The sequence below is a fragment of the Erithacus rubecula genome, assembly GCF_903797595.1.
Source record: "Erithacus rubecula genome assembly, chromosome: 4".
Classification (NCBI taxonomy): domain Eukaryota; kingdom Metazoa; phylum Chordata; class Aves; order Passeriformes; family Muscicapidae; genus Erithacus; species Erithacus rubecula.
In genome coordinates this window covers 3,955,680-3,976,568 of record NC_136686.1, presented here as the reverse complement: position 1 = coordinate 3,976,568, position 20,889 = coordinate 3,955,680, and the positions used below count along the sequence as shown (strand labels likewise).

The 20,889-nt window shown below is 41.2% G+C and overlaps 1 protein-coding gene across 3 annotated transcripts in view; it reads right to left on the bottom strand.

The window, feature by feature from the left end:
* TMEM178B (transmembrane protein 178B) overlaps positions 1–20,889 on the bottom strand; it is a 208,234-nt gene that overhangs the window by 138,679 nt on the left and 48,666 nt on the right. For all 3 annotated transcript variants that reach the window (XM_079304768.1, XM_079304769.1, XM_079304767.1), the window contains one exon: positions 10,740–10,853. In XM_079304768.1, coding sequence (XP_079160894.1) covers positions 10,740–10,853 — 114 coding nt within the window. The remainder of the gene's footprint in view (positions 1–10,739; positions 10,854–20,889) is intronic.

Sequence of the window (20,889 nt, the reverse complement as noted above, 5' to 3'; positions counted from 1 at the left end):
GTGTCAGAGCTTATTTACAGAATAAAAATCCTATTTTCAAGTAAAGATCTAACCACCAAGGAAAATACAGCAGAAATAACACACAGGTCCTGGTACACTGGGTTTTGTGAGGGATGAAGATGTCTATGAAACAAACTGAACACCAGTTCAGCCTAGGTTTATATGGAATAAATCAAAGGTAGCTCTAATGCACCCTCCAGCAGCAGTAGCTGACAGCCCGTAATAGTGGTCAGGACTACCCTTGTCAATGAATCCTTTCCTGACCCACCCCATTCTGGGAAGAGGAGCAGAGCTTGCTGTGGCCAATCTACCAGTTAAAGAGAATCTGTCACCCATAACAGGTTCTGCCCAGGCCATTTTTACAACCTATGCCTACAGTTATCCTTTCAGTGTGCATTTATCTCAGATTTTATGTCTCTGTAATAGGACTGATTATTTTTTCTTAAAATGTACTAATTTGATTATTTTTCAAATGAAATAATGGTTAAGATTACTTACAGGTAAAACCAAGTACTAGTAAGTTATTTGTTCTTCATTAGTTGTCATAAAAAGCAGCAAGGACACTGGTGTATAGTGCAACTCATAGATGGCAGAAAATCCACAGTACCTACACACACTGTAAAGGACAAGCTTTGATCTTGGTTCCTCACCCTCATATCTCCAAGGACCTGGGTTTTAGCAGGTTCTGAGGATCCCCCACTTGGTTAAACCTAATTCACTAGCAATTTTTGAAGGTGGCTTTGCCATTTTTCTAGGCAAAAAAAGTGCACATTTGTTTGGATTCTGGTTTTGGCCAGTGAACTCCCAATTGAAAAGTCTCTTTTTTCAATATCAAAAAAACATTCTTGCTATTTGGTTTTGCAAGGCTTTTCTAGGAGATAGGCTGCATAATCCCTGGCACTACAGGACACAACATTGTCTAGCACTTAGAGCAGTGGGAGTCCAAAGACCTGAGTTCTGTTTCTGGCTCTCCCACTCACTCTCCACATGACATTTAACAAGTCAATTCTCTTTTCTAACTCTTTGTGTGAAATGGGTGTTGTGATTCCTCCTCTGGAGGTTGTAATGCCTCCTGTGGCACCCTGTTAAAGGGATACTGAGTGAAAACCATTTCCTAGTGTTTCAAGACTCTAGGATGGAAGCATCAGCAGCAGAAAAGTTCAGAATTGTGGAATCTGTCCATTTCATTCAAATTCCAAAAAGTCATCATCTTTTCCTAATATACCTTGAGTATTTAGCACCAATATGCTGATTTCAGGTAATTTTCATCTTGGAATATCTGTTCTTCAGTAGAATTATTATTTTGTTATGAATATAAGCCAGACCCAACTCTTAGACCCCAGCCTAAAACTCCCCTCTGATTGGATCTCTCCCTATATAGATTCATGCCTCTAGTGAATTCCTCAGTGGAAGGAAAAAGATTAAGCCTTGTATTGGTAGTTTTAACACTTTCCTTCCCTTGGTAACACCATCAGGCATGAGAGCAAGTTATAAGGAATGGTATTACATCATGCTCAAATACATTATTATAACATGCAGCAAAATGGATTCTAAAAGGAAGACTGATTTAGTGCCTGCCTGTGATGAGTAAAGAGCAGCTGGTACTGAACTAATGCATTGCTGAAGATTGTACCAGATTAAGCCAGTAATTCAGCTACCTCCATGTCCTCTGCCATAAAATTTTAATAAACCCAATCTTATGGGAGGGAAGAAAAGACAGGGACCCTACTGAATTATTTATAACCTTAGTTATGCATGGCAAAGAAGCCCCTCTTAGGTGAGGAACTGATATTCTTCTATTGATTCTCTTCTGAGAAGATCTACATGAGAATCAAGTTTAGGGAAAAAAAACCCCACACAATACACAAGGCTGCAAAGGGCAAGCCAAAGTTGATGAAGGCAGAGATGAGGGAGAGTTTGTATTTATGAAAGATATTGATCAATTGCATGCACCAATGGCAGACAGGCTCAAATTAGCTGTCATAATTCCAGTGATGCAGAGGGACAGGCAGGCTCAAGCTCCATTAAGTATAACCTACATCCAGAGCAGCCAGATGAGATTTGTGAGTCTGAACTCTGAATTCCCACAGGAGATAGCAGCAGTTGATTTATATTCCTGATTTCTTATTCCCCCACCAACTGTGCAATCAGTTCCTGGAGGTGGGTGGGGAATAATTGAACAGCTAAACTGTGATTCACCCAGCCAATTAAGGAGTCTTGGGATGGGCCCCTAGACAAATCCTTCAGCTTCACCCAAATCTTCGTGGGCCAGAACTACATTCAGCTCTGACATTGAGGCCAAAAATCACAATGACCCAGTTAACACTAAGAATCTGAGGAAATAAAGCTTACTGTTTCTGCACATGAATATTGACACATTTTATATTTTTTTTTTTAACAGGAGGATGCCCTGATTGGACACTGAATCACAGAATAAACCCAAACCTCATGTATGAGGAGCATCACTGCAAAACAGTAATTCAAAAGGCAACCACTGCCTAGTAGCTACTGACTTAGACAACTCACCTTCATGTTTCAGCCTGCAGCTTGTGTCAGGTCAGGTTGTTGGATTCAAAGTTTCTTGCCCTCTCTCTCTCATGCTGGCTGCTATGATGTTTCCTCAGGGATGGTGCATGGTTTTGTGAACACATCACACTAAGCTCATTTCCAAAAGTGTTCCACTTATGTCTATCTTCTTGCACTGAAGTAAGGAAGCACTTAACCCCTCATTAGTAACTCTGGATGTGGCATGTAATCACCTTGAAATATTTAACGGCCAGGATTTCATCTCACTAACATTGCAGGGTAGGGCATCAGACCGGGGTATAAACAAACTGGGACATAAATCATCATAAACCAGGCATTAAATTGGTATATAAATCAAAAATTATAGAAGTCAGATGGATGAGGCCCATTAGAGCCTCCTGTTTGTTCTTTCCTCTCTCTCACCCTAAGAATGCACAAGGCATCATTCTTGATTAGTCAAGAGACAGAAGAACGCCCATCTCTCCCCCTCTGTGTCTCTCAAGAGGGAGAGAAGGGAAAAAGAGAGCTCTGTATGCATATTAATAAAGCTATATTTTGACTGGCTGAATGACTGGAAAGTGTTTGCAATGGTATGTTTTACCTGTCAACATCTCCACACTGCAACAGGAAAAAAGTCTTTAATACTTCAACAAAAAATAACTAGTGGGACTGGAGAAGGTTTACTCAGAATAGTTCTGTAATTACCTTAAGACTCTCCAACAATAAACATAAAAATGTCTTTTTTCCTGTACAACAGTGTAAGACAATGCAAAACATCACCTAAGCCACAGTGAATCTAAGTGCCTGCACTTAGTAATATAACAAACAAAACAAAACCAAAAAATCCAAAACCTATCAACATAACTAGTTGGCTTGGTAGCCTTTAAGGCCATGAAATAGAGGAATGGGACCCTTTGAAAGGGTCAGTGTGAAAGGGGAGAAGACAAGAAACTCCTCAGCAAAGAGGAATGAGAACAGAGATCAGTCAGCTGGCCACATCTCCTCCTCCCTCACACAAACACTTGGCTCTTCATTTGCCCTAAAGCTCCTCAGAGATGGTCAGTCCAAGACATTTCTTGAGAGGTGGTCCCTGGCTGAGTTTTCCTTACTTACTCTGACCCAGTGTGAGTTGGGTGGTCATTTGAAGTTTGACTACCTGGTGTGAAGCTCTTATAGTTAATCAAAGTCAGTGGGAGTTATGCTCTGTATATATATAAAATGCAAGCTTTCCTTATATCCAAGAAGACACCCAAAACACCCAAACAAGTTATCTTTGATTGTCAGGCCTAAAATGAAAGTTATAGCCAACCACAAGGGATTCTTAGCTATTAGTATATTTATATTTCCATGCCCTTAAATACAATGACTAGAAACACAACAAAATTCATGAAGTGGTTAACTCCAACACAGGATCAGGAGTTGTGCAATGTGCAATTAAAAAGGCAACAACCACACATTCAGCAATGAAAAAGACACCAAACAGAGGCATCAATGAATTGAAACAAAATACCCCAAATGTATGGGAAAAGGCAAGAGTATGTGTGATTATAGTTATTAAAGACTCAATAATGAGTGTGCTTAGAGGAGATGAAATAAGGCCAAGTATGCAGCTCAAACTGGGTCATCTCTTCACATGCTTGCATTTGCAACCTTAAAAATGCTCATTTGTTTTAAGTGAACTTCAAGAAAAACCGCAAACCCAGAAATTTTAGTGGGGGGCTTCTTACTAACTCAGGAGAGTGAAAACAGAGTCATGAGCAGAATAAGATAATCCCGATTTACCTTTGAGCCTCGTTATGTGAGCTGGATAAGAACCTGCTGGCTGAGGGATGAGACCTCCCCTCTGCCAGGGTTTCACAGCTGGATTAGCACTAGAGGAACAGTAAGACCTCTGACCTGTGCACTTTGAACAGGGCTTTGGAGGGGGTCCTATACTTGGCTGCTTGATCCCACTCCACTCCAACACAAACAGTTCAATCATTTTTGCACCTTCTCTCCAAGGCTGTTCCAATCCACTCCAACCTTGGTCCTAATTGCAATGCTTAGTAATCCCTCATCTCACATCTCCCAACTCTCCAGCACTGTCCTACCTCTTTCCTTGGCCTCATTTTCTCCCTTCCCAAATCTTGTTCATACTTGCTATTCAGGAACCCCTGCCAGCTCAGGACTGGAGGGTCTACTGACCTCCTCCTTGCTCCATACTTGCACTTCTAAGAAGCAAATAAAAAGTAGTATGCATTTGGGAAAGTCATTCATCAGTGTAGGTATTAAGGTCACAAGCATATTAGCAGATCCTAAGATGAAGCCTAGCAGAAGGCAAAAAAGTCCCTTTCAGATTTCAAAATAGGTCTTAAAGTCCAATGGAAAAAAAAAAAAAAAAAAAAAAGCTTGAAACAGCAGGATATGAAGAAAACCCTACAGCAGAGAGAGGGAAATGAGAAGGTCTGTCACTACCACCTGGTCATTAGCTGTGGGAACAATGAGCACAGGGAAGGTCCAAGAACACAAGACCTCCAGGCATGTGAGCACCTGCTGCCTGACTAACCTCTGGGATGGCTGCCCTGTCTGCTGTGAGAGCCAAGGCACTGAGCAGTGACATCATCCTGCCAGCCAAATGCCACTGACCAGCAGGACCAGGCCATGCTTCAGGGTCTACTTCCATCTGGGGGCCCAGGCAGCTAATCAAAAATCAAACAATTTCCTTGTACAGGCACAGAGGAATCAAAGAAGGCAAGAAAATATAGGAGAGTAAAAAAAAAAAAAAAAAGCAAAGCAAGAAAAGTGGGATGCTGCCTATTTACTTCAAACAGTGTTTTCAGTAGTACCCATGAAAAACAAAAGCAAAGACTTTCTGGGGTCAGCTCTTACTAAAGATACAACAATTTAATATTTATTGCTTATAAAAGCAGATGGGGCCAACACCAACCTGCTGGTGTTACCAGGCATTGTCAAGCTATCAACTGAGCTTCTGTGCAAGTCTCAACTTATGTTCCCTGGAATAAAGGATTGGGAAATCTGTAGAAATTAAAAGTCTCAACACTGCAGAAATTTGAAGCACAGAGATTTTCCTGAGTGTTAATTGTTGCTGGATATTTTTCTGTAGTTTTACTGGTTATAAGGAAATATTTGAGTGCTTTGTAGGCTCCTGCAAAATTCAGAGCATTAAGGCCAATAAAATCCACTCAGCTTTCAACATAGATGCTGTATGAATTAAAATATTACCACACTGTACACCCTGTAGAAATTATTCATTTCCTCCAATACTTGCTCTTCTCAGAATGTGCCAGGCTATTACTTTTGACTTGAGAATTCATTTTTTATGCAAATGGCTTTTAGATCACCGCAAACACAGGAGTGCTGCAGTTCCAGAGTGCAGGTGAATGTTATATTCCAATACAAAGCATTATGACTATTGTTCTAACAGTGCAGCTCTACACACTGATAATTGAAATTCAGAGCCCATATCCTGTGGTCCTACAATAGAATCATGGTGGTAGAAGACAGGCAAAGTGCATCCCACAGTGCCAGGCAAGGAGTGTTTTTGATAAGTCCAGGAAATTCTAAACACTTAGGAGGCATCAGCTACCTGGTTCTGAACTGGTTCACTCTAAAGCAGTCTGGTGACAATTTTTAAGCTGTGCAGGAAAAAAACAAAACAACTGTTTCCATAGCAATTCCAGCCACTTCCTGCCCAGATGCAGCACTCCACATTCCTGGACACAAAACACAAGCTGCTGTGGAAGACAGCTGAGGAGGCAATGGCAAGCTGGAGAGCAGACAGACAGATTCCCTCTTTTGTGGTAGTGTTACATCCTAGGTACAAAATCAAATTTGTGTCATATAGGGAGGACAGAAAAATAAAAGGATTCTAGACCTAACTACCTACCTCATACAACAGGCTCTGTGAATCAGCAAAACAAGAGCTTTAGGAGACAAGGAAGAATTTTCTCTTATGATGTAGAGACTTTCATGCACTATAACACAAGCCACTGGGAGCTCTGCCAAAGGCTGGGAGTGCCATGCAGCAATTGTCCCATTTTCAGCTACCATGGCAGGAGAAAGGGAAGAGGGAGTCACTGCACTTCTCAGAGAAAAAGCACATCTCACTCTTCAAGAGCACACATCAGCAACTTGCTTGTTTGCAGCACTTTAAAGCCACACTAGTTTCCTCATCTGCCTTGGAGAGAAGATGGCTTTCCCATGAAACAGCAAATTCTCAGTGTGCAGCATAAGATGAGTATAGAGCCTGGGTTGCCTATAGCCTACTAAAAAAATAGAACAAAACAAATACACCCACACAAAGCCAAACAGAGATGAAAGCAAAATGACCTTACTACAATCCTTCTGGTAGTAAAAAAAAACAAAACAAAAAACCCACAACCTAAAAAAACAAACCAAAACCACAGCATAAACCCAACACATGTTTGTTGTTCTCCAAAGAGAAACACAGACTGGACACTCCCTGGGCTTTCAGTGCCTTGTCCCTCAGTGGCTTCACCTACCAACTCTGTTGGCTCCTGGAAGATGTTAAACTGAATATAGCATGTGCTCTCATTGCCTTGTAGGCATGCCATTTTCATCACAAACACAGCCTTTCAACTGCTTTGCCATGGAATAGCAGATAATGGTATCCTGAGGACTTTGGGACAAGGAAAAAAAATTGATATCAACATGGCCTCCCTTTTATTGTCAGGTTCCTTAAACCACAAGCATCCAGTTGTAGCATTTATTCTATCACACAAAAACACTTCAATGTTCCCAATGCCTGCATCACATTTTACAGCTCCAACCCTTGTCATGAGCACATTCCCATGTTTTGTGAACCCATCTGTAGCATAATGAAAGTGAACCTACAGGAACAGCATAAAATACATGGATCAACATGTGAATAAATAGACCTGCTCACATCATCTTGGCTTTTTACTGCAATATACCTCCATTTTTAGGACCATAATGATTCCAGTCTCATTTTGCAGAAAACAAAAATATGGATCAAGTTTTGAACTCCAGGCCAGGGCCAAAGAGTGACAAGACCAATGCCTAGTAGGGACTCGGCCATATCACTACAGCAACATCTTCCATAAAGACAGTTACTCGTGCTCAAAGTTGAACACTGCTTTCTTCTGCTTCTCTCCTCCCCTCCCAGCTCATATAGAGACCTGTTTTGTCTAATTAGATGAACATTTATATCCTGATAGGCAATAGCTGACAATACTACAAGCATCCTTCCCTCCATCTCTGTTTAACCAGAGATGGTTGAGAGGAAGCAATTGCAGAGAACACAAAGTCCTGTTCCCCTAGCTCATACTGCCACAGGCAATCAATTTAGAGAAAAGGTTCCATCTTGAAAATGTCAAACAGAATGAAAAAAAGACGAAATCAAAAATGGTAAAGTCAGCTCCAACCATTCCTCTAGGACCAGCTGCTCTCTTGGGTTCTTCCAGCACAGCTAACAGCACAGCTAGAGGAGTATCTGCTTGGTGTGCTGAATGGTGCCATGGGGCCCTCAGCCTCAAATTAATTGTCCCTCACCCACTCCTGCAATTCAAGAGAAATTCCTGGAACATCAGTCCTGCCCACCAGTCAAAAAAAAAAAAAAAAAAGCATTTTGCAATCCCTTGTGGGAACCCTGTCTCCTCTGATCCCCAGCCCACTGAACATGCAAAACAGATTTCTTTCACAGGCATCAGCTAGTTGTCCATGCACAAAATAAAGAAAACACACAACTGAAATACAAATACACCAAATTATAACAATGGCTTCAGCCTAGAAGAGACTTTTGTTTACTAAGGTGACCAAATACTGCAGATATTCTGCTTTCACCTTTCCAGCTCCTCTAAAGTTCACCAAGGTGCCATTTTACCCCTATGTTTCTTCATTAAATAGGTTCTTTTTCTTATCTCCCACTACAGACCTGAAAAATAATCCATGGCAAGAGGAAGATAGGCAACCCTGGAACCTATTTCTTTTGCTATTTGTCACAACATCCACTGATATGAACACGAAAATATTCAGAGGAAAATAATGGCCAGGTTGACTTGGAAATATCAGACTGACCAGAGATAAACTGGTCCTGAAGGAAACAAGTCTAGAGCCATAGAGCATGATCAACTGCTAAGGCAGGGGCTAAAACCACAGGGACTTTCTAAAGACACTTACCCTACTTGGTCTACTGCAATGTAAAGGGAGAAAACCCCCCAACCAAACCACAATTTCAGAGATGATTATTAGCCTTGTCTTTTAAAGAGGTTACTGTTTCTACACAGGAAACAGTCATACAGATCCAGTTCATTCTTAAACGCAGTGACCTCCAAAAACAGTGAGATTACCCCACATATCAAAGCACCTGTTGCACCAAGTGCTCAGGAGAAGAGAGCTTCAGCAAAGTATTTCTCTCCTCCTCTGTCTTTAGATAGGTACATGCAGATGTCAGTCCTACCTCCATCTCTACACTTATCTGACTCTCAGAACAGGCAAGAAAATTGGGGTCAGAAACATGTACCCATACCCAAGGTATCCTCTACAGGGAGGGGACAAGCATCTCACCCCAAGAGTGCCTCAGGCCACACCAGATAGGTAAATGTTTGAGCAGTGTCCAGGCTGCACCTCTGGAGACTGACAAATGCCCTACCAACACAAGCAGCTCAGGAACTTGCTGATCCTGCCAAGGGATGAACACAATCTTTGATCACTAGGTGTATAAACCTTGATTTCAGCCATTGCTGAGAAAGAGTAATTTTAGAAAATAATTCTTACATTAAACAGTGATACTCCAGTACATAGATGCAGAAGAGTCATTGTTACAACAGTGGCAAAACCACACAAACACAAAAAGCACAAACCAAAGCCCCTTGCTGCTGCCCTAGGAGCCCTAACAGAAGATGTCTTGGGTACTGGGTGTACTTTTTTTGCCCAGAGATAAGCATTGTTACATTTTACATTAACAAACACTAGCACAGAAGACAGGTGGTAGGGGAAAACATGAACCAAACAATCTTCTGATTTCAGGGACAAATTAGCACAGCAGAGTATTTTGCAAGACCAGCCTCTTACAACCTGCTGAGAAACATAAGTTCAATTATTCCTTTTCTTTGTCATGTCACAAAAATTTGTATTTATCCACATAGACACATCTAAACGCAATAGGCATTTAGCAAGACCCTCCAGAAGGTTCTTAGTTCTTTACCAGAGTGGACCAAGAAGGAGCATAATGACTCAAACCATGCTGGACCTCACCCATGCAGGAAATAAATTATAACATTGCACCTTCCCCTCCTCAGAGCTTAAAATGACCCTCTCCAAGCAAGAGGTGCACAAGGGAGGAGTGAAACACTCATACTCAAAGCCATGAGAACACTAGAAGTCTCACACAGTTTTCAGTGAACAGAAGCTCAGTATCACCTTTCAAGGTTCTCAACCAGAATCAGGGGTTACCTCAACCCATGGAACCTTGGAGATGTAACTCCTTCCACCAAAACACAGCCACTCAAGACATTCGTCAGTCCCCACAACTATGCAATAACAAGAGCAGTCACAGTAGCATCCTTCCTTGTGAAATGCTATTTTATGGATTTTACCAGTGAAACCCTTTTCCATCTCCAAGATGAGAAAGAGACAAGATTTAAGGTCAGCCAATATATCCCAAGGCAATTCCATCCCTGTCAGATCTTGTCACTTAAGCAAACGTTACAAGTTGGTGACCACTGGCTACAATTATCACTGAGGGGTAAGCTCCTTCCTTGTGCCTTAAAGGGTGCAGCAAATCTCTTTCAAGATCTTCAAAGGAGAGTGATGCCACACTCACACGAGCTGATGGCAGCAGGACATATTCTACAATAAAAGCCAGCAATGAATTCTCCTGGAAGCAAGAAATTCAGCAGCAATGGCATGAGAATGTGCTCACGTACAGAGCATTCCACTGAATTAAAAAATAGGCCATTGATTTTGTTATTCATTTTGGTATTTAACTCAATATTAATCTCTGCATACAAATGCCTTTCCCCCACTGCCACATTCTCATGCCTCAGCAGAATTTCCAGCCAGCAGCAGAAACAGAGATGTAGGTTCTAAGAACAAATCGATGTGTCTGCTACAGAGACAAACTGTATGTGAGAGGAGGGCTGTGAGTGGGCTGTCACTCAGCCTCTGCTCTCATTTCCCAGGCAGCACCTCCCACCTGCAGAGAGAAGGGGGCCCAAGGCAGCAACACTTACGCAGGGCGTGCCACTCGTCCTGGCGGATGGTGTTGGTGATGTTGTAGGTGAGGTTCTTGGGGATGGTGGCTGACGAGTAGTGGTACTTGATGTATGAGCACCGCTCAATCGCTCCTGCCAGAGGCAAAAGGCAGAAAAAGAGGTTAAACAATGTCACATCTCCTGCCAGCTGTAGCCAGATGGGCTCGACAGCCACAAGCAAAGCGATCCTGCCATCCGCTGTGACCATCAGCGCTCTGCTCTGGCCTGTGACGTGTAAGCTCAGATGCAAACTTGTGATACAGGAAGTTTATCTTTCACACATCCCAGGGACCTTCCAGACTGGCCTTAGAATAGCTGCCAGTGCCTGCTTTCACCATGAGATAGCTTTGTGGCAAATTACCCCTTTTTTTCACATCTTCTCTGAACTATGAGCTAGCAATGGCCATGCAGTTACTGTATAGAAACTATATGTCTTAGCTTTTTGTGCAGTCATAGACTCAGTGCCTATACTTCAGGTAATACAGAGAGCAAACACCTCTGATCCGCCCTTAAATAATTTTAAAAACCCACAAAAATAATACAGATAGTGAACAATTTCCTGACCCTTTCCACCCCACAGGGACACATGGCAGGCTGCACTCTCCCAAAGGCACCCAGACACTCTTATAGCAGGTTCAGAGACAATTCATTGGCATCCCTGAACAGTGAGGCTCAGATGGCAACATCAGTGGTTGAAATGGGCAATTTTTTTCCTCCATTTTCCTCAAGATTTCACCTATGTTCCATGGGAAAAAAGCACCATAGGCTGCTTCTGATGTCTTTGGGTCACATCATTACACTCCTTTTATAAACTCTTTCCTTCCTGTACAATAATTGCCCCTACAAGATCTGATCTCCTGGCATCTCTCTGCAGTTAGTGTCCTTAGAAGAAAGGGTCTGGTGTAGTCTGATGCTTTCCATGAATCATAGCATAGCCAAATTTCACATCTGATCAGACACCTGTAACAAACTGTTCATGTATTGATGAAAGCCAGACAGGTTTTTTGCTTTTGCCAGCACTCTCAGCTAACACTGGCTTTTTTAGAGTTTCTCACAAAGCTGAGACAGTCAAAGCTCATGGAAGTCATTTTCCCACTAATATGATGCTATTTTGGCTCAGGCCTTTGATAACTAAATAGGTATCCTTAATGTGGCTGGCCATGCTGTTTGTTATTAGCTACCACTAGTCAGAGAAGCAGCTATGCTACAAATGCTTCTATGTATTAAAAATACATTAAGACAAGCACTCAATAGAATAAATTAAATGAAGCAATGAATTATATAAATAATAAAAAGCACTATACACAAGGAGGCAGGTAGAGGACACTTACTGCCAGCCTGAACTAAAAAAGCAGACCCATTAGCCTTATATTGACAGTTCCACAGGGTAAAATAGGCTTTTAAACCACTACAAATACAGGTTTCTACTAAGGTTGTAAGGTACTACTTGACATGAACTTAGATCATGGGCCACAAATTCACAGCACGAGGAAAAAACTCATGAAGCAAGTTATTAATTACAGTCTACCAGCATCTTCCAGAGTTAGTGAAGTATAAACATTTGAGGTCCTCATTGTTTGCTTCTCTTAAGTATTCTTCACATTCTGCCTTTGACAGCAATTAGATTAGACAAAGCCAAATATTATAGAGGGAAAAGGCAAAATATTTACATATGTATCCGCCTGCCCTGACAGCGTGATGGGCTTCTGTGTGAGTCTGCACCATCTGGGCACCAAATGTACGCCCAGAATTAAAGTTTCAAGCTAAGAATAGTATTTAAATAAAAAGACAGCTAGTGTGCAAAGAGCTTAAAAAAAATCCCCAAATCACAACCTTGCCTTCTTATAGGTTTTCCTGTCTCCTTTTGCTCAGTTGCTTTCATAGATTAGAAGCATCAGCAAGAAAACAGCAAATGCTTATTTGTCAGAAATTAATCTTGAAGTTATCAGATACCTGCCTAAACAAGAGATTTATATAGAATAGCAGAAAGGAGCACAGAGCCAAGATGCAAAATAAAAGCTTACAGAAGGAAGGGAGAAAAAAAATGCTGTTCTATTTGTAGCTTTTCCAGAACCAAAATGGCTAATTTCTAGTAAGGTCCATTTCTAATTATGCAAAGATTTTTGGTGGCAATGCAGCAAGCTGTTCAGTATCATTTGTATCACCAAAGGCTAAAGCAGAGAGATTATTGGCTGAATTCAGGTCCTGACTTGACCATATCCATAATTTTGGGCTTATGCTTACCACCCATGGCTCAAATGGGACTTCAGCACACAAAAAACAGCTTTGGGACCACTACCAACCAGGGTGGGCAAACAGGGCATGGTACAGCACCAGGCAGGGCAGTTCAGAGGCACTGAAGCCCTGCCAGCTCCACCAGGCAGCAATGGTGTCCACTCAGCAGCAGGCAGTATCTCGCTGAGAAATGAGATTTTCATGGCCCAAAATGACAATGCTTGTGATTCCTTGACATTTCAACATGAACTACTTAATTAAACCCACTCTCACAAGTGCTGGAGGGCAACTATGCTGAGTCAACTACATCAGCATATATCTAGAGGTGAGAAGCATCTTTTGAACTTAAGGAAAAGACTTTCAATTGCCTGGGCCTGGCAATAAAAATTGGGAGAAGAGTGAGTTGATGGGCAGTGATGTCATACTTCTGATGTTTCCCTACTTGTTCCACAAGAAGGGAACAATGTTCACGATGCCCAAAAATCCAAGTCCTGGAGTTCCCTGTGAGAACAAAAGCATCAAGGATTAGAAGTACTGCTCTGCTGGAAAGCCTTCTCAGAAAAAGATTACCAAATCCTTACCTCCAGAAGAATTACTGGCTATCCTCACTCCAGTCTTTGGGGTAGGAAGCAAAGAAAGCTTTCCCTTTCGTGCCCTCAATAGGGTTATGGAATATCTCCAGCCTCCAGCACAAACAGACCAAATGCAACTGCAGCTTTGCTCTGCACTTTGCTCCAATAACTGGAAAAAGTATTTATAGAGCAAAGCAGTAACCGGGGTTTTTTTTTAGCTATAAGCCACCCTAGCAAGAGTTATAGCTGGCCACAAGAAACACAAAAACCCCCACAAAGCTGTTCCTGGGGCAGTTGCAGGATATCCTATGTTTCTCTGACCAAAGGGAAATGCTTGCTGAAAATCCTAAAGCAAAGTAGCTGACATCTTCCAATAGAATGCCAAGAAAAGGATCAGCAGAAGGATGCAACTGGAACCAGGTAGAGCAAACCTCTGCCATACCTTCATCACAAGCAGAGATGCTCAGGGGATTCAACAGCTGTTAATTGTGGCTAGCAACCCCCTGTTCCTGCAAAGGTTAGATGACAAACAAATTGGAGATAAGGAAACTAGAGACAGCTTTATCCTGAGCAGCTAATTCACAGCATCAAATATGCACCTCCTCTTACTGACTCACTTGGCTGCTCAGTTTCCTTCCCATATCTGCTGATCATTGCTCCATACTATCAACTTATTCTGTAACACCTCCTCTCCATTACAAGAAAAACTTTTAACCTAGGCCAGAGCAGAAATATCACCTGAAAACACTGTTTGTTTTTTTTTTGTCCTCTGTTCTATTTTCAGAATGTTACCCTTAACGTCCTGATGTTAGTTCAGCTGGAGAAGAAGTCAGCTACCACTGCATTACTGGAGCTCTAAACACCATCCCAGTAGAGGACTCAAAAGTGCTTGGCAATGCAGGGAGTTACTGAGCCATTATCCCACTCTAAACAGAGGAGGGCTGGGACCAATTAAGGTCATAGTGCTGGAGTCCAGATGTGTCTGGCAGGTAAACACACAACTTGCTCAGAACTTTTGGACCAGTGTTTCTTCATCACTGTTGCACCAACATCACTCCCTTGAATATAATATTGCAACTCTTGCAAACTGCTCCAAGCAACAGTTTTTACCATGGTTAATGTAAAAGATCCTAAACTTTGGATCCCAGAAGCACCCAGAGGCATTTTCCCTGGTCAGTTGGACTTCTGCTAAGGTGGCTGCCAAGTTTCATCAATTTACATTGTCAGTATGATCAGAGTTTAGTATTCTGCATAATACAGACCAACCCATTTGAGAGCTGGCAACAGAAGATAGTCCTTGACATGGTCTTTCATTGAACTGGTAACCCATGAGAGCAGTTAGATGACAGCAATATCACTGCAGATCCAGCCCAAGATGGCACAGAGTTATTGGCATAGGTTATCCAAGTACTCCCCTCCTGTCTTGAGGACTAAACTATTTCACACTTACTCCTGCCTCAGCTTTCAGGGCTGCAGATTGTGGAACCATCCTTAAAGGTTCACCTATAGATTAACCCAATGCCTGTGAATAAGTTACCTTTGGCAGCTAGAACCCTTGCAGATAGAGATGAAAGTTTCTCCCACACCAAGATTCTTTGCAGCAGTGCCTGGGTTAGAGCAATCAGCAATCTCAGATGCAGGGAGCCAGCAGCTCACTCACTCTGGATGAACTATGGTGTAGCCATTCCAGACTCCACAAGCTCAGACAGAGTCAACTGCAAACGTGCAGGGATCTGAACCAAGGGGTACCCATTCTTCTCTTTTATTATGCATATTGGCTGCTAAGAAGGATCCAGCTGTAAAACTAGTATTTGTTTTACTACATTTCCTGTCAAAAGTTTGGATATTATGAGCTACCCTGAAAAGACTGGTGTGGATATTCTGAGCCTTCATTACCTCCAGGCAGCTTTTCCTGCTTCTGTGTTGCAAATACCTCTGGATGAACTGTTTTTTAGCAAGCAATTCCACAAAATTCACCCTTTGTGTAGTTTTAATTTTCACAAATCTGTTTGAGAATTATTACACAAACATTTCCTAGTAAAAGGAATCTTACCCTCTGGCTTGCAAACTGCACTCACTATATATTATTTGGTCTTCATTATGAGAAACCGCCTTCATTATGAGAGATGGCCTTAGTCACCCAATGAGGGAACAGTAACCAAACCATGGGATTATCTCCAAGGCAAACAGAGATGCAGATTGGTCATTTAGCCTCTAATTGTTCCACATTAACTTCAGAAAAATCTGTGGAGCAGAGGAAGTGCATACTGGGCTGTGTTTCTTAGCCTCTGGAAACCTTACTGAAATGTTATGCTATCATCATAGTTAGGACCAAGATTTGGTTACAAAAAGCTGTTCCATGTGGCATATGTTCCTCTTACTGTCTTCTAAGTCTCTTCTCACCAGGAAAAGCTCATTGATTATTTGTGTTAGCATTTTTGGATCCTTCAAACTATCCCTGGCAACTCAGGCTGGTGCAGCTTCAGAATTGTCACCCTCAGATATACATGCTGCCCCTAGTTACTTTAAACATTCCTTATGAGTCATCAAAACTCATCTGGAGGTATCTTAATATAGGCAAGACTCTTGCAATTTCAGCATGAATTAACTGGTCAAATTAAATCTTGGAGGAGACTAGAAGGAGAAATTAAGTTCTACTTTGACCAGCTGCTCTGACATAACTGCAATCAGATTGCAATCAAATGCAATCATGCAATCAGATATGCTGACTAGTTTATGAACTCAGGATGACATCTTAAATGAAATCAGATACTTAATAGAAAGTATTGCAACACCTTTAACAGGATTATTTTGTTACTTCTGGAGTAATACTAACCATGAAAATAGTGGTTACATATTTTTCCATATTTTTGGTATTAATCCATAAATAGATTAATACCAAAAGATGTAGGAACACTATTCTTCTACATTAACTGTAGAATTATTCATGTTAAAAGGGTTCTCTAGATGTCAACCAGCCCAACCAACCATGCCCTGCTCACAAGAGGCACAACTTCAAAGGCAAAATCAGATCCAGACAGTTCTTGCTGCTCAGGACCTTGTCCAATGAAGCTTTAAGCACCTTCAAGAATGGAGGTGCACATCCTTGAGCACCCATTCCAATGCCTGACCACTCCTAATACCTAATCAGAAATTCCCTTGGTGCCACATGAATATTTTGAATAAGAGAATACCTCAGAGTAAAGGACTAAAAATCTAGGAAGAATATGCATCTTAATCAAGATGTTTGGTGAATATTCATGAACCTATATATTCATAAATAGAAGCCAACATTCTAATTAATGAATCTGAACCTAGATTTTCAGTTACAGCATGGGCCAAGCTATTAGAATAAGAGATGGTGTTTCTTCCTAACTGACTCTGGCATCATCCTGCACTGAGGTTCAGCTTAATCTGCCAGTTGGGCTTGTTGCTATATGTCCTAGACCAAAGTGAAAACTCCTGGTGCTCATTGCTGCTTGCTGGGAGCTGCCAGGAAATTGGGCTGAATATTCATTCACCATACCACACAAGGAGGGGGAAAAAAAACCAAAAAAAATTTCAGGTCACCAGAAAAGTTTTGTATGACACAAAAACTATTATCTATAACTTAGTTTGATGCCTTCAAAAAAGAATTTTAAAACTGTATTTCAATTGAAAGTCTGAAAAACACTGAAAATTCTGCAGAATTTTTCTAAATCTCATAGGTTTTTTTCATCTGAATCCACCAGCATCATTAGATTAAGTTTCACAAGTGGTTCTGTTCCCTTGCATGCTTTTTTGCTTCAGAAACAATTTTCCATGTGAAAATAAACAACAATTTCCTAACTGTACTTAAGTGTGGCTATAAATGTACTTACAAGCACATTATACTCCTATAGACTCCCTGTGGGGTAAAAATGCACAAAGTCTGCAGTGCAGCCTGTTAGGCTGCCAGTGACAAGTGGATATTTTAGTATACAGTATTACTCCAATGTGCTTTTTAGATGTAGATGCCTTTACTGACCACCAAAAAATGCAATGAACACAGAACTTCAAGAAAATATTCTCAGAAGACAGCAGCATCCACTGTTTTCCCTGAAGAAAAAGCTTGCCTGTATCCACTGAGCTAAGTGTCACTGAAAGGATGAGAGAAAATAAATATTTTGTCCACAAAATGGCACATACCCAGAAAATACATTAACAGAAAGCACAGCTTAAAGATTTTCATTAGGAAAATGAGCAAACATTTTTTTGTCAGAGTGAGAAGTGGAACTCTGATGCTTTTTTTTTTCCTTCCATTTTTCTTCTACAGCTCACCTCAACTTCCAAATAAAGACTCTCTCAGAGCCTCTAGCTTGTGAAACTTGTGAGGCAATGCTCATCTGGTAAAGTAGTCTTGTAAAAACTCGGCAGGGAAGATGACTGAAAGGATGCAACATACTGTGCTATCCATACAGAAATGGGGCAATAGACAAAACTGTGCTATTCCCATTCTTCCCAAGTCTGGGTTGAAAATCAGCCAGCTCCCTTTCAGTACTGACCTACTAGACCTCTAGAGATGCAGAAAAAAATCAGATACAGGGCACACAAAAAAAGGAAGCCATCCCTGAAGATCATCAATCTCCAGACACACAACAGCTTTGTTGTGCATGGGCTTTATGGGACAAGATGCCACAGATTTCAGACTCCTACACTTACATTTCAATTTCTGTTTCCACACCAAAACATCTAGATTTTCTTTTCAGCCACTGTGTAAGCAAAGACAGAGGTGCAGAAGACATGTGCACATCAACTGAGCAGACAGCAACATTTTCAGAGTAGAGAAAAAATAAAAGTGCTTGAGCAGCTTTTGCCAGGCCTGTTCCTCACATGCTCTGGATAGCCCAGCAATAGCAGCTTGCTTAAAGCCACCAGCTGGCAGAAGATAAATATTCCACCTATGATAAGAAAAGAATCCAAGTATGAGACCAAAAGCTGAATTTGCATTGGAAAGTGATGAGCTCACACTTTCTCTCCAGGGACCAAGGAAAGGGGGCTGGCAAGGAAGCAGGAGCAAGAAGAGGGTTATGAAACACGTTTTTACTTCAGCTATTAATAACAGTCTCCAAGCCACAGGGCACTTGAGAGGAGGAAGGCATCTCCTTGCTTCTATTAATCTTTTTGCCCACCTATTTGCTTTGGGCTGGCCACAGGGGAGAGGGAAGCAGAGCACAAATGAAAAGTTAAGGAGGTTAAAAGGGCTGAAAAATATTTGCTCCCACATGTTTGGAGGCAGAAATTAAATGATCAATAAAAAGTCAGTGAGACAGCAATTACCAGTAAAAACTCACTGATGACCCAATAACTCATGGAACAAAGCAATATCTCAGCACTGCTGTCAAGCCAAAGAAAAAGCACAGCAAAGGCTGTTCCATGTACAGGAATTCCATGGACATTTCTTCTATATCAATGTACATCCCATGATTCTCATAGTAAGATGCTCCCATGGAGCTTGGTGTTAAGTGAACCAGCTTCAAAGCCATGTCCAAAAAGCAGGGTCACAGACTGCCAAGAAGAAAATAAGGGTGGATGCACTGGTATCACTCATTCTGCTGAGTATCTGTGATGACATGCACTGAAATCTAAGGGTACTTATTGCTCTGCCTTGGAAAGCTCTTCTACATGCTGCTTTGCAATGTAAATGTGACTTTCTAGACACATTTAGCCCTCTTCTTAAAGGGAGAGGAATATGAACACTTCTCTGTATCCCCTGTTAGTTTACAGCAAGCACCACAAATAGCTGTGCTGGAGAAAGCATTTAGCTTTAGTGTAGCACTTCAACCTCATGTTTAAACAGCAGAATCATTCAGATGCTTGCATCCAACACTGAGGAAATAAGCCTGGGACAAATGTCCCAGAATGTGGCACTTACAGGGGATCCCACACTTACATTGAGCATTACAGCATCTCTTTAAAAAAATTAAAGGTAACTCAGAGAAAACACAATATTTGAAATGAACTCAGTTCCAAAGGCAGAAATACCAGCAGGCAACCAGCCTATCTGGGAAAGAAGGGAGGAATAAATCCAGCATCAGCTTTCCAACCAGGCTGGGCTTTTCCCCCCAGTGAGCAGACTACAGCATGGATAGACCAGAAAGAAGACACCCTGCTATTCCCATCAACTGTCCTCTCGACATCCCATGCTGATGAGACAGACTAGCTCCAACCATGAAGGACTCAGACTTTAAAATTGTGCAAACAGGAGACCTTGGACATATTATCTCTTTGGTAGAAAGATTTCATTTTTAAATATACCCTCATATTCTAGATTGCCTAAGATTCATTAATCTTTTTTATCTTGTCCCTATTCTAGTTATTTCAAGAAAAAAATTAGGGTACTGTGGTTGGAATAAGGAAATTTTCAACACATCACTTCATACATAAACTATTTCTGAGACAAAGATACCCTGCAGTTATTAAATGTATGTGCAGAGTAAAGCTATCAGATGAGATTCTCCCTGAGTAGAGTTCCTCCCTCAAAGTCCCTAATGTCTCTTGCCTCAAACTCTACCAACTGAATAATTACTTAGATCTTATAGCCTGATGGACAAAGCTACTAAAACTACTTTGAAATAAACACAGATTTTTTTTTTTTTTTTTTTACCTGGTGAGTAAAAACTAAATTATACAGGCAGTATAATGTCTCTCTGAAGTGAGCAGCAGCTTCATGTTTGGCCATGTTCTTCCCATGTGAAGACCTTCCCTGGACTGTCCTTGTTTAAATTATTAAATGGTGAGCCACCATCACTAAGTTGCAAAGATAACCCATCTTTCTTTGTAAAGAAATATGCATTCAGAGGGACAAAAGGCTGCACAGCTCACTGCCCTTGCCTTGCAAGGCTGTTTGCTGCACTATTGTAACTGGACTTACTATTACACAAGGACTTGAATCAAATAAAGGCCTTGAGAAATTGAATGTTATGTCGATGTTTAAAAAGGTGTCCATGAATAGTCAAACAAACTGAAATACAACTAGAACAAAAGGGAGATAAAGATGATGGTAAGAAGATTAGACAACTGCATTGTGAAATCCAAAAAGAGCAAAAGCATAATTTGGTCATTGTAAAGCCTATGAACCACAGATATTGTCAATCTCTCTGCCTCTGTCTGAAATCATAAGGGGTTTCTCCTGAAGGATTTGAAATAGGAAAAGTTGGTGGATACAATCAAAAAATATTTTTCCAATTGACTGGAATGGGCCCTTAATTATCCAGTGATGAGTTTTGCAATACTGTCATACGCCCTTGTGTACAGAAGGCTCGGGCATTGAGCACCTCTCCACAAATGCTACAATAATCCAT